Source organism: Metopolophium dirhodum, chromosome 7 (genome assembly GCF_019925205.1).
Source record: "Metopolophium dirhodum isolate CAU chromosome 7, ASM1992520v1, whole genome shotgun sequence".
Lineage (NCBI taxonomy): Eukaryota > Metazoa > Arthropoda > Insecta > Hemiptera > Aphididae > Metopolophium > Metopolophium dirhodum.
In genome coordinates this window covers 1,528,888-1,544,816 of record NC_083566.1, presented here as the reverse complement: position 1 = coordinate 1,544,816, position 15,929 = coordinate 1,528,888, and the positions used below count along the sequence as shown (strand labels likewise).

Genomic DNA, 15,929 nt, shown 5'->3' with positions numbered 1-15,929 from the left:
ACCCAAATAGAATATAGGTACAGACCTCAGATACCCTGATAATTGTATATAGATATTGAATTATAAATTATTAACTATTTGCGTGTAACTGTCCAAGTTGTATCAGGAGGTTAGGGCTTAGGGATTCCTGAGTTGCTCAAGTTAAAATGCTTGTAAAACCAAACGATGTGATTGTTTCAAAGTGTAAAGGTACCTAGCATGAAATTTAACTGCCGCTGTCATAATATTTAATTTAATTAATTTAATCATTGCCGTTCTTAAATAAAATACTAAAAAATAAAAACAAATTATTGTAGGTACCTACTTATATAATTGTATAAACTTATTATTTCCCTCTTTTAGACAAAATTTGTTTACATTTTTTGTGTGTAGGTTTAATATAAGTTAATAATTAAATATTATTAATCGTTACTATTTGTAGCTTAACGGATATTTAATTGAATTCAACTTAAATATATTATGTATAAAATCTTGTATGGTATTAAATTAATAGTCATGCGATGGTGTGTACCTATACTTTAAATAAATAATATAATAATTATAATAATAATAATAATAATTGTGTGTAGGTCATGTTTTATTTCATTATGTGAATGACTGATTGCAAATTGGAGTGATCAATTCATGAAAAAGCGATCATTTCATGAAATTATTTGGTATTTCACTAAGTGTGAAAGAGTCATTTTCATTTTATTAGATGATCAATTTTTCACGAAAATATTGATTCGAAGTGTCTAAACTCTACAAATAATTTCTTATCATATTTATTTTGGCGTGAATTGCAAACCAAAGCCGTTCGGTTGTCGGCTCCATTGTATAAAAAAAAATGATTAAACCTGAACTAAACAGGGTTCAGCATCTGGGTGGCATAATCTAGGTGTCTCCTGGGTACAGGGTAGCGGGTTCTACATTTACTTGTTGATTTAGACATTAGACTTGTGAAGATGGACAGTCAGTAATTGGCTCATATATTTACCTGCATACCAAGTATACAATAATATTGTATAAATATTATTTGTAATATTTATTAATATTATTTGTTAACATTTTAATTATCCGGATGTTGGCTCGATATGAATATCACAAAAATGTAAGAATATGTAGCATTTACTAATTACAATACCAGAGTCGAGAGTACCTATATAATTTTTACAATCTAATATTAAAAATTAATATTTATTAATTTTTTTCCATTCTTAGGCAAATTCTATTGAATTTATTAAAATAAAATTATTTTACTCGTATATTAACGCGCAACATACAAATGGCATAATACTAAACGACAATCGTATAGTTTGCGATCAACTAAATTATCGCGATGTTTCATAATCTTTGTAAATTCGGCTTTTGGCTATTTTTTTTAAGACATTGTCGAAACTCGAAGCTCTTGGTAATTCTATATCATTTAATATTGGATAATTTATTACTTTGACTGCTTTACTTATTACTTATTAGGTAGTAACTTATTTTAATATTTTCATTATTAAAGGAAAACAAGGTGGATAAGTGGATGTCGCTCTGTTGTACAGTAGGTTACTGTAATGGATGGTGTTAAATTTGAATTCAATGATATAATATTATTGTATAAGAAAAACGATTCTGAGCGAAAACGGTCAGTCAGCCTATGATATTACCAAGTATATTTGATGATATTATTGTGAATAAAGTAATTTATATATATCCTATTTACGTGGAACCTTGTTTTAAATTTTCAATCCTTAGTCATAAAAGTTAAACATTTTATACATTTTTAACTAAAATAAATTATAACAAAATAATTAATAAGTTATAAATTTGATAAATTTTATCAAAATTTGAACTTTAAATTCTTATAAAAAAAATTGTGCCTATGTATTTTTAATATTTTTCAACTGCTATTAGAACGATATATCAGGAGCCTCATATTAAATTTTCACGCTTCTTTACCCAACAAATAAAATTTTATTGATATTTATAGAAAAAAAAACTAAAAAAATGGAGACTGAAAATGTTCGTAAACAGCTCAAAATAAGTCAAAATATTTGGAAAATGTTATGGTGTATAGAAAATGCTAATATAAACATTCAGTCAAAATTGCATGTACCTACGGTCATTTGTTTTAGAGTTACACCAAAATTCAAAATCGATTTTCTCAAAAACAGATTTTGCGTAAAAATTCCCGTTTTTTCCTTAATTTTTCTTTTATTTTTCATGTCGCTTTTGAAAACTACTGGGAAATTTTTACTTTTGAGCCCCCAAAGTACCAACTAGATTCACTTTCCTATCAGAAAGATACTGTTGAAGAAAAACCAAGCACTTTAACTGTCCTAAAAGGTGATGACAGACACAAATAAAATAAAAAAACACACATCATTGTAAAATCAATACATTCATCGTTCCACTCAGAATCTAAAATCTGACTATTCTACAAGGCATGGAAGTTTTTCCTGTAAAGTCGGTTTAAATCGTTGAATTGTGGTTTGATTTTACTTTTTTCGTACAACATGTAGGTACTTTGTAGTAGGGCCGCCGCACAATGCCCCTTAATAAATAGTCGGCTCTGACAGCTTAAGAGATAATAATTTAAATCTTAAAAAAATAGCAACCTGCAAATAATTAAGTAACACGGAACGTCGGAACCTAAAATTGTGTGCGGTTCAACATAACTATATTAAGTGCCCATGGTATGTGATATACGAAATGTTTAACATTACCTACCGGTTACCTAACTTGTTTTAAAAGTAAGATAAAAATATATCTTGTAAAATAATAATAAAATAATATTTATATATTGTATATTATACAACGTGTCAAATAATTTGAATTGTATTATACATATAATGATAATATCTTTTATTTCGTACTAAAAATACTAGTCAAAAAAATTTTTAAAAAATAGCCTTAAATCTTTCAAAAACTATTAAAGTATGGTAAGTATAATTAATCTGTATTATGCTTCGTTAATTCTCCTCTAAAACCACACCAATCATCATTATTCTTGCACAAGAAGGTACAATTTACATAACATTCCACCGTTATCTTGTGGTTAAAATGCAATTTATTTGGTACGGTGGTTAACGATAAGTGGGTGAACGCTGCTGTGGTTGGCAGAATACAATAAAGTAAATTAGGTTTAATGGGAATACGAATAATAAAATAAATAAATAATAGAATAATATAATAATAAATCGTAAATGCTTCCGGATTTCGGAAATACGTAATGTACAATAAAACAAGTACAACTCTGCATAATATACTCCCAAATTTGAATATATAGGGTGATTCACCAAGCATGCTCACCCCCATTTTAGATTGTGAGCGAAGCGATGAATGTATTGATTTTACAATGATGTGTGTTTTTTTTTTATTTTTTTTTATTTTTGTGTCTGTCATCATCTTTTAGGAGGACCGTAAAAGTGCTTGAATTTTCTTCAACAGTAACTTTTCTGATAGGAAAGTGAATCTAGTTGGTACTTTGGGGGCTCAAAAGTAAAAATTTCCCAGTAGTTTTCAAAAGCGACATGAAAAACAAAAGAAAAATTAAGGAAAAACGGGAATTTTTACGCAAAATCAGTTTTTCAGAAAATCGATTTTGATTTTTGGTGTAACTCTAAAACAAATGACCGTAGGTACATGACATTTTGACTGAATGTTTATATTAGCATTTTCTATACACCATAACATTTTCCAAATATTTTGACTTATTTTGAGCTGTTTACGAACATTTTCAGTCTCCATTTTTTTAGTTTTTTTTTCTATAAATATCAATAAAATTTTATTTGTTGGGTAAAAAAGCGTGAAAATTTAATGCAAGGCTCCTGATATAATGTTACGATAGCAGTTGAAAAATATTAAAAATACATAGGCACAGTTTTTTTTTTATAAACATTTAAAGTTTTAAATTTGGCAAAATTTTTAAATTTCAAATTTAATAATTATTTTGTAGTTGAAAATTTATAAAATGTTAAACTTTTTTAACTAAAGATTGAAAATTTAAAATAAGGTTCCACGTAAATAAGTTATATATAAATTGCATTATTCACAATAATATCATCAAATATACTTGGTAATATCATAGGCTGACTGACCGTTTTCGCTCAGAATCGTTTTTCTTATACAATGATATTATATCATTGAATTCAAATTTAACACCATCCATTACAGTAACCCACTTGTAACCTACTGTACAGCAGAGTGACATTTAATGGTTTTAAAAAGGTTGGTAAGTGGATGTCGCTCTGCTGTATAGTAGGTTACAAGTGGGTTACTGTAATGGATGGTGTTAAATTTGAATTCAATGATATAATATCATTGTATAAGAAAAACGATTCTGTGTGAAAACGGTTAGTCAGCCTATGTATCATAGTAACACTTATATCCATTTATTATCCATATATCCAAACACTTTTACTGTCCTAAAAGATGATAACAGACACAAAAAATAATAATAAAAAAAAAACATCATTGTAAAATCAATTTATTATTGAGAATAAAGGCTTCGATAACTAGGTCTTTAGCCTGCTGTAGTGTTAACATGGGAGATGGCAAACTGCGGCACAATTAACCTTTTTCTAAAAGTTTATATGTAAATTGCGACAAAAAAAAATTTTACATTATACAATCTGCGACAAAACCGATAAGATACATTTTATTTTATATGCCTTCTATATCTACAGCTACCTATATACATATCGATACGATAACCTATATATACGTTTATCGTTTAATTAGGTATAATACGTATAATTATATTTGTTTCCTTATCAAAAAGTTTTCATTTTTGTTAGTCATAATATTCAAATTTATTAGAACTTCGTGTACTTCATTAATATCTTTGGGAAATAGTGGGTGATATTTAGTTTTTTTACAATATATAAATTTCTACAAATATATGAAATATCATTAGTCAGTAATTGTGTATCATTTCCTAAACTATGAAATTCTTTTCTTATAATTTTAGATGGCATTTCGTTTATATTGCTTTCAGATATTTTTCGTTTGATATTATTACTTACTGGCTTACTGCTTGCTACAGTTTGTATAATGTATCTTATCGGTTTTCTCGCAGACTGTATAATGTAAAATTTTTTTTTGTCGCTGTTTACATATCAACTTTTAGAAAAAGGTTAATTTTGCCGCAGTTTATATACAGCTGTTAACATTATTATTAAAGGATAATTTAATTGTAATTAGTAATTACTTGGCTAAGTGATAGCAGTTTTTACAGTTTTATGTATTTAAATAATTTTAAGGTAAGTTGTATAGTTTTTTCTTAATTTAAAATTTTTGTGTCGATGCCGATGTATTTGAAGAACTGTGGACCAAGTGTGGTTGTGTTCTCTTAGTGCTTCCTCCATCGATGAAGGTATTGGTTGAGGATGTTTCTTGCGTTGACAAATAGCGGACCATCTAAACTATATATGTTTTATAATATGAATGTGGGTGAGGTTAGTATGACCAAATCTTGTTCTTGAGTTGATAATTTTGGAACGTCTAGAGACTAAAGGCATTGGGCTGGGTATACCATTTAGTAATTTTCTTTTTGATTGATTATAGTTTGTTTGAGCTTTTTTACATTAATTATAAAATATGTTTAGCCTGTTTAGGTATATTGTACCATATTTATATATATTTATTTATTTATACCTACCTAACCTAACCTAACCTAACCTTGGGTTATCCAGTTCTATTAAATTTAAAAATTATTATAATTATTTTATGTTTATAGATTTTAGACTTATACAGTTTATAGCATAAGGACCTTACATGTCATATGAGTGATTGACATCTTACAACTATAATTGAACTGTCTATAATAGTAGTATAGTATACTGCACAATACACAAATTGTTTGATAATTCAAATAAATATAGTATGGTAAATTATTTCAATCACCGATTGAGTATCTTGAGACTATTTAATATATTTTTATGACTTAAAATAAAATACATAATATTATAGCTTGTCGGTTTTTACAAACAATTGATTTCGTATTTGCACTAATAGAACATGTTTTAACTATGTTCTTAACCTGTTAATAGGTAGGTACTGTCAAATTTAGAATTGAAGGTAGGTAATTATCAGACCAGTTATACAGGCTTATTGTATACTTTTTATATATGGAATAGATTTATGTTAAAAAGTTGTAACTATATAATTGCTTATTTTATACGTCATATTATATGACTTATGTAGTATGTACCTATACTATACTCCATACACAGTTGACAATTTGTTATCAAATTATTCGTAAATAATTACATTTTAAATAATAATAGTGAATTATTATTGATTATAATGGTTTGTTGGAAACAGGATATATATTATTGGCATTGTCTGATTTAATCCGATTTTAACTTTAAAAAAAAAATTTATAATTTTTTTAAAATAAAGGAAACAATAAATTATTTATATAACTGATACATAGGTAGTACACCAAGTTCTTGATAGTTTATAAACGAATACATGACCGGACAATCGCCGATAAGTTAGCAATGAACTAGGCCATAAAACATGCATTGGTAAAAACAAAATGTCGTATTTTTATTGGCACATTTTATTTCAAGTATAATTTATATAGTACTATATTACCTAGTAAGTACGTACCTATACTTATTGAAAACCGCGTAATTTAAATTGTGAAAAAGTTTATTTTTCATTCTTTGTATTTTTTTGAAAATGTGCCTTTCACATATTATATGATATTAGAAATGTTTAGGGTTTTATTATCTATTGCGCATAGAAGATATAACTTACGAATAGGTACCTATACACATGCAATGTATTACGCCTATAATATATTAGTACAATTAGGTGTACCTATATATAATTTTAATGAGCTCTCAACACAGTTGAGTTTTTTAAAAAAGCCTATCATCTATATAGTTTCATCAATTATTGTTCGATTAAATAAATCGTGTTTTTTTAATTTGTCACCAAACAAAAACATCACCTTACGAGGAGTGTCGCGTTGTTATTTTGCTCCTTAGATTTATATAAGATGCTGCATTGATGCAGTATTTATAAATTATAAATATATAATATATATAATATGTAAATACTATATGTGTTATGGGCTTATGGCATGACGCGTGAACCACCTTTGTACAGTTTTTAAATTTTATTATAATATACAATATATTAATATATAATATATACACCCCAGGTGGCCACTGGGCCTGGACTCAGATGTGTGTACATTACCCGTGTATTCTTTCTGTATTATCACGGAGTCCCATCATATTATATAACAAGTACCGATATAACTATGTTTGATTATTTTATGAAATTAATAATAATAATCCTTTGGCCCTCTTCGAATACGTGTGCCTAACCTAAGTAAAGTCTCGTTACATAATTTGCTCCATGTATGCGGCTAACAGGTCATTGGTAAAGCAAAATGTATTATATTTTAATTTAATTTTTATATGTGTCTTATTTAATATATCTTCAAAATTAACTAGTATTCCCACGTTTGGTAGATACTAATCTGTCGCTGATACAATGGTACGTCGTGTCAGAAATGGACAATGTCTATACCACGTATGTACGTATTACCACGTAATATGTATATAGGAAAACCTACTGCCGTTGACGAGTCGCTTATTAAATTTGGTGTACGATACCCAGTACCCACCTATTGAAATGGTTTAATTTATTTATGTGAAAGAGCTATTAAAATGATAATCGCCTTTATACTGGAGGCTGGCTTCATTATATAGTATATACGAATTTAATATGATGTTAATCCTAATTTTGTATTGTTTTGCTTTTATTATGTAATTGTCAAGCTATCATAGTTTATACTAGAGGCTGATGGCTACTTATAAAAAAATGTATTGCTATATAGGTATGAAAAACGATTTATCGGTAAACAACTCATTAAACGCGTAATTCGAATTAAAATATGTTCTACAGGTCGAGGATAAAGAGTTTCGACTAAATAAAATAAAGCTATATGTAATTAATATATCATATTTTCTGCAGCTGTAGTAAATATTACACGGTGAAATTATAAAATACGCATGCAGCTATTAATTATTATTGCAGAACGATTATACAATATATATTTACAGATTTATTCAATTGTTTACAAACTGATTCTTTGAAACGTAAAAGAATTTTTTTCAAATAATAACAGTAATGATTATTATTATTGTTACTGCAGTAGCCTGAATGGTCTGATAGAGTACGGTGTATATGACGATGCGACGGGAAAACAAAATTTGCCACTGTTGTTGTAGTATGTACCTACTGTACAGTAGGCATGGTAGGCACGGTTTATATAAATAGGTTAAATAAATAAATTAAACATTTTATACAATTTCCTTCTAAATGTGAAAAACACGATTTTAAACTTTGAAAGTAGATATTATTCTACATTTTAATTGAGCGTACTATTTAACAAAATGCTAAAACTCTATGAATTAAAAAATATAAATTTTTTACCTGGGTACTTAATAATTTTTAATTTAAATAACAAATATTTTTTTACAGGAATTTGGTTATTTACTGCTAAGTGTTTCTCAGAACACCATATTATTTTATTGTTGTATGATCAAGCTAAAAAATTACAAAATGCCATATAAGAAAAAAATATAATTAACGACGAGGAAAAATACTGTGCAGTTTTAATTAAATAAATATATAGATAAAGGTAAAGTAAAAAGTAACGATGTAAAATGAATTAAAATATTTCTGAAGCTTGTGAACAGGTTATAAATCGAGTACTTACTAAACATTCAAGATTGCCATACTGTACCAAGGGTATTATTGGAAAATTATGTGTATTTAAAAGTGAATTAAAAACTGACCGACTTGGAAATATGGTTCTATGTACTTCTAGATAACGATATAATTTTAAAATTCATGAAATTGTACGTTTAGGTACCTATATAATAACACATGTACGGTAAAATAATTGTTTGTTTTCCTAAATATTTTTTTTTATTAACATTGAAACTCAATGCCAAACGTAAAGTTATTTCAAGCGTGGTCTTAGTAAAAAACAAAATGTAAAAACACATAATTATACAATCTTATATTGGACGATTCTTTTACCTATCGTGATCTGATTGTCAATTTTTCGGGAAATATAATAAATGAGGCGTTTCGGCAGACTATTGAGTGAGGTCTGGTAGTGTCATCGATGGATGGTTCTGACCGCCGTCGTTTCTGTGCTTAGTTCTTCGTTGTGTAGTTCAGGAGGAGAGTTAAAGTCGAAGTGGTTCTTCAAGGATAGTTGGATGGATACTTGCATCCTTTTTCCGAGTTACGGGGCTTTAGCCTTCAGACTCAGAGTAGGAGGTAAGTGTTCATGAAGTGCCAAGTGGTTTCTAGGTATGTCTGGCAAGTTCACGAGGTTTTTAGTTTCATCCGGCGCCGATGGTTGGCCTATTTTCCATAGGTAATCGTGTCCCGACTTAGAATCTTGAATGATGGCTTGTTGAATGTTTTGTAGTTGTATCAATCTTGCTATGGTAGAGTACTGAACAAATCAAGGGGAGAAGGTAATGACTTCGGATGGCTATTTTGGAGCCTCGAGTTTATTTCAGTCTGTAATTAAAATTAGAGGCCATGCTGGGCGTGTGTGCATAACGATGAATTGTATGTACAATGTACATTGTACATATTGTTGATATTCAGCTGAACTCGCAACGGACTGCGGTGTTTGATTACTGGATTAAGGGTGGCTCTGGTACGTTATCGCTTTCTGCGCTGATTCGTTGGCGTGTCATCGGAACCGTAGTCTGCTATCTATATGTATTCCGGAGTATTTTATCGTTGGATTCCATTCAATTTCTCGATTGTTGATTGTCAAAAGTTATGCGTTTTTGAGTCCTAGAAATTCGATATTCCTTTGCTCATTAACTCTTTTTGTATTCTAGGGGGGCGGGTTTAAACCCCTGTATCTACGCCACATGGTTCTTACTTACTCGGGGTAATGGAATTTTGCTCGGTCCACAATATTAAGATCATTCTGTACACGTGAACCTATGGATATTGTATATGTACGGAGTGCGTGAAATTTTCCCGATTAAACATCTTGATAGTTTTCTTTGGCGAAAACGACATGTGTGCACTATTCCAAAAATTTGAAACCGATTTTATTATAAATATGCTGGATGCCGATTGACAACGAATCCAGCTTGTGTTTTGTGACAAAACTTTTGTCTAGTGTTGGAGTTCTCAACGCACATGTAGGTTATAATATTATTGATGTATGAATGATGAATATGCGCGTACCTATGTATCTATGTGTGATATATTATACATCGCACGGAAAAAAATATTTTTTGCGAAAGTACTTCTTGTTGCAATGGATTTTCTATACACGTGTTGCCGTTTTATGGTTCAACAATAATGAGCAATAATGTTTAATAAATTAATATCACTGTGCAGTAAAATGACACTTATAAGTTATAATAGTAATAATAGCATTTAGCACTGTAGAGTGGTTGTGCGTGTAGATACCTGCAGCTACTCCGTTTAGTGTTTCTATTCTAAAGAACATCACGTCTCTCTTGTCATTATTAATTAACTATTATATTAATATTATGCTTTGTATTTGTATAAATATATTCCTAATTATCCCATTAAACTGAATAACAATTTTTCGATTTGTGCGTTTTCAGTTGTATGGACAGCGATCGAGAGGGATATCGACCCGACTTGCGGTAAGTCTTTCTCGTCGTTACTAGATTTTATTTTTCTCAAAGGTGAATCCTATACGCTCCTATGGTGAATAAAATGTTTGTGGACGTCATGATCCACTCATGATATCTTATTATTATTATATTATATAATTTCCCATGTATAAACAATTATATATAGGTATATATGTATCGCGTTTGTAAGAACAATATACTTAAGTGGTTGAGTATAATATATACACGTAGCCAAATAATCAATCTAAAATGCAATATTTAGAATTTTGACAAAACTCATCAAAATCACGAAAATTTGAGAATTATTTTGAGTTAGAAATTCATATAAAAATTTGTATGTATAGTTGGCTAAGATTTGAAAATTTGATACAAGATTCCTCATAAGTTTTCCTACATTTCAAAAACAGTTTACTAGAAAGTCAAAGAATTTTTTCACGAGCGTTTGAAGTTGAACATTAGATATTCCGTAAATCAACAAATTCTCATACAACGAGTTTCTTATTTTGTTATAATTCAAAAACTATTAACTGTAAGTACTTGATATTTTCACAAAATATTTATTCTATCATTTTCTATACATGATAACATTTTCAAAATATTATGTGTCGTGTTGAGCTGTTTATAGACATTTTCAATTATTTAAAGTTTTTTCTATAATGACTCCTCTTGACACCCAATGTACAGCAGAACGTTCACCACTTTTTTTTTATATAATTCTGTTACAATTAGTTATATTATATTTTATGGACTAGTACTCAAACACTATTTCACCAATAAGAGGTTTTCCTCAGTTTAATTTGTGCGCTCATAGGTCATAGCGCAGACTAAAAAATTACATTCATGCATGAATGTTGTATTCATGAACGCAATAAACGGCGCAAAGTGTATCTCTTTAGTTGTTGAATATTAATTATCATGCACTGACTACTTTCGATTCTTATTTCTCAGCTATTCTTAATGTAACCATAAGTCCATAACTGAAGTCGACAAATTGTATTCTTTAATAATTTAATATTTTCGTGCTTATTTGAGTTGTATTAAAAAAGTTTATTTAATGGTGAAAATCGCATATACATAATAATAATAATCGTCTTATTAGGTACCCACTATTCCTATGTAAGTACCTATACTTAATTTCGAATTATTAAAATTAAAAAACATATTAATTAATACATTTAATTAGAATGTTTGAATCGGTAAATTTTTAGTTGTAATTTAATGATAAATTGGCTACTTGGTTATTCGTTTGTACCATTTGAAATCGAGTATCGTTATTCGTTGAATGCTAAGATCATAATTTTATTCGAAAATCTTGATAAATTATTTTTACTTTGATATTTTCCTAAGTCATAATCTACTTCTGTCTTCTATAGTTCTATTATCAATCGAATCTCCCCTAAAATCATTTATTATTTTCGAACATAAAAACACTATAGGTAGTTACTCAAGTGTTTTACAGCAAAAAATGCTCCCATCGTTTTTGAACATATAATTTTTTATTCAACCCACTCAGAAATATATTATTTAAATTATTTCTTTCGATCCAATTCTGTTGGGTATATTAAATTATGCGTTTGGACTTGAGAATGATAAAAAGCGCAAACTCGTTTGTCTGTCCAGTTGACAATGTCTTGTAAATTATATTTTTTCATAATTCTTTGATGGATATTTGCAATTTAAATGATCTAAGACTGGATCGAGGATAGTGGAAAAGTGATATCCTGCCTGTAAGTCCACGTAAACTGTAAAAATTCTCGCACGTGGTAACAATCATTACCTATACCTGTTTGACAATTTTCTATCCCAGTCAGCATGATATTTATGTATTATTAATTTTATTATTATAATATGTCATCACTTATGATTCATGAATCGTGAGCATATGAGCGAAACTAGAACTAAATAGTAAGGGGTAACCTAACCTAACTAAATAGTAGGGGGTACTAAAATTGTTAAAAGCCGTAAAATATACCCAACTAATATCTATCAAACCAATTAATCCTCATCCCAGGCTTCCTAAAAAAAAATTTTGAATTAATTATGAAATTGAGTGATCATTATTTACTTTTATGGTATAAATTTTTTTTTGTATTCAAATACATAAATAAATAAATACTTATACAATATATTATATAGGTGACAATAAAAAGTAAGAAAACAATATACATATAATATTTCCTAACTATTTTTATTGTTTTTATACTGTACTTATCTAAAACTAATCGATTTTAAGTTATTTATAATATCTTGTTGAATGTTTAAAAAAAATAAGTACAACTCGTGTAGTATGCTACCTACTACTCTTTGTTGGTGTACTATGCTACCTACCGGATAATATGGTATAGCTGTAAATTGTAATTTATTTTCTTATTTATGTGATGTATTTGTATTTCATTTAAAAGTATCTATTACTTGAGTCGTTAAGATAAAAAATATTTACTATAATACCCATTATGATAACTGGTTAATATCCATCGCAATAGTCAACGATAACTTACCTTTTCTGGGATGACGTAAAAACAACATAATATGACGTATAACAATATATAACATTAAATAATAATTGACAATGATGATAATCAGCAATACATTAAGTAATTTTTAGTTTAATAAATTGTAATTAATTAGTAGGTACCTTGGTATAATACACTGTTTTTGGTAGATGACATTTTACGGTGGGTAGAATATCACAGGCGTGCTGTTTTTGGTTGGTTGGTAGCATACTACACGAGTAGGTAGGTATCAAAAGATATATCATTGAACCGTTGTTGCAAGTAACATACTCTTCCTTAACGACCTTATACCCAATTTTTGATTCATGGCATGCTTGAAAACTGTGCTAGCATATCCCAATACTTACTGAAATTATGATAGCAATTTGAACTTTGAAGTAATTCAATATACACGAAAATCCTCTTTTTTTCTAATATTTACCAAGCATTGATAATATTAACTGTGGTGATTCTTATTATTATCAAACCATTCTAATATTAATCTAAAATACAATTAATGTTAAAATAATGAATTTGAACAATCATCAAACAATACTTATTAATATTGAATATCTATGTAAAAATTAAAAATAATGATATTTATTTTATTTTAATCTTATTATATAGAAGTTTGTACGATTGCATTGATTTTATTACGATTTTATCACAATTTTTTCAACGTAGACGTCGTACATCAAATTATGTTTATTGAGATTATAGAAAATAAATTTAATATTTGTATAATAATATCACTTAATTTTATAACAACATTTTTAAACTAATTTTCCAAATGAATTCCTATAGATAATAAGATAAGTATAGGTGCATTAATTCCCAAAAAATTGAATAAAGCAATAAATATTTTTAGAATCAGGATTGTTTTTTGAAAGTTACAATAAGCACATCCAGTACACTCGTTTAAGTGACTCACCTAAAATACATTTAACTTATTCGTGAATCGTATGTAGTACTTTTGCCTTATTTTTAAATTTTTAATCTAATTATGTGTACATTCAGCCATGTTTGCAAAAATACAAACCCAGTTTAGAGTAATAAATATTGTTATAACTTATAGAAGTAAAATTAAATCGGCCCGTAAGAATAGTAGAATTGACAAAAATTAACTGCAGAGAAGATTGTATTTATTATTTATATTTTTAATACTTTGATTTTATTTTAGTAACAGGGCAGGTTTGACCACAGGAAATTTTTAAGGAGAGGCGGCAACCAACTTTTCATTGCTTACTTATAATTTAAATTTTTTTGAGATAAATATATATAGTATATTTATATTAATAAACTAACAGAAAACCACTAAAATAATTCAAAATTAACATGGCTCGTTTATTACTGAACTAACAATTAACAACCTTGTTAAACATTTGAATAGTTAAAAAATTAAAACTTTGAGTATTATTACATAATATAATAATAATATAGTAACACGAACTTAATAATTTAAAAACAATATTTGTAATGTATAATAAACTAGCTGTCCTGCCTGGCGTTGGTCATGTGAAAATTATTATTATTATTAATTGTAGACTGTATATAACCCACTGGCAACCCTATAAATAAACAAAAACAATTTGACATTTTCACGAGTTGACAAATAATGCATGTGTGAGCTACCCTTTTGCAACCTGTTGGGGTTGAAGATACTGGCTTAAAATCTTCTCCTCAATATACTCTATCATTTAAAAAAAAAATCACATGACTATCGGATGAGTGGTTCCCGAGATCATTGGCATCAAAGATTCTCATTTTCATGTAGGTATATATAATATAGATTTATATTATAATTAAAAAAACTCTAATGTCCAAATAATTGTAAAAATTTTCAATATAACATTTAAAACTTCAAACTCGTTTATAACTTCTTCAAGAGCTCGGACTTATGAATTTTAACATAGGTAGGTACTCTTTATGAACAGATATCACAGCCCATAGACGAGCCATTTAGGTGACTACCGCCAATAGATTTCTCGTAGACATTTTTTCTGTACGTAGAGTATTAGAAATTCTTTAATGTTTCTGTAGAACAAGTAGTTATACTGGAAGGTATAACGCTATAGTTAAATGCTTAAAGTAGTATGAACTGCTGAGTATAAACTAGTATCGTCTAGTAAACTTTTGAAATTAAGAATTCATGCACATGTGGTTAAGTATTATTAAAGTTAAGGAGTTTTTATTATGTCTTTAAAAAAAAAAATATGCATCTTATACGATTGGTTATGAATGACGTACATTTCTCACCCCTACCCATTTCAATTTTTCAACTTTTTCAACGCTAATATTTAGTCACAAACGCCGTTTCTTTCGCCCCACTCAGAGCTTTTTTTTTAAATTGCGGGGGCTGTGGTTGAGCTGGAATCCCAGGATTGGTGGCAGGAATGGAGCACTAAATATTGGCGTTGGAAAAAGTTGAACAATTGAAATGGTTGAGTGTGGGGAAATGTACGTTTACGAATGGATTATTTTGTGAAGAGCTACAATGTAATAAATATAAATATTATACCTACGTAAATATATTTTTCAAATTAAAAATTATAACATTTCGCAAATGTGTTCTATAATGTTTGGCATACATATTACGTCAAACTGAGTTCTGTTCAATAAACATTTTTATACCAGTTTTAAATTTCGCGATACCATTATAAAATTATTTATTGTTCGTCAAGTGTTTCACAAACATAAAATATATGCATAAATTAATAATCTTTGTATCTAATCGTTTTACATGCTGTTATTATTTATTTTACTGCATAATTTACATCATATTATATTGTAG

At 28.3% G+C, this 15,929-nt stretch overlaps 1 protein-coding gene across 4 annotated transcripts in view; it reads left to right on the top strand.

The window, feature by feature from the left end:
- Positions 1-15,929, top strand: part of LOC132948138 (prestin) — a 90,071-nt gene that overhangs the window by 4,407 nt on the left and 69,735 nt on the right. For 2 of the 4 annotated variants that reach the window (XM_061018468.1, XM_061018470.1), the window contains one exon: positions 10,614-10,655. The exons of the other annotated variants lie outside the window; for them this stretch is intronic. In XM_061018468.1, coding sequence (XP_060874451.1) covers positions 10,614-10,655 — 42 coding nt within the window. The remainder of the gene's footprint in view (positions 1-10,613; positions 10,656-15,929) is intronic. 4 annotated transcript variants of the gene reach the window in all.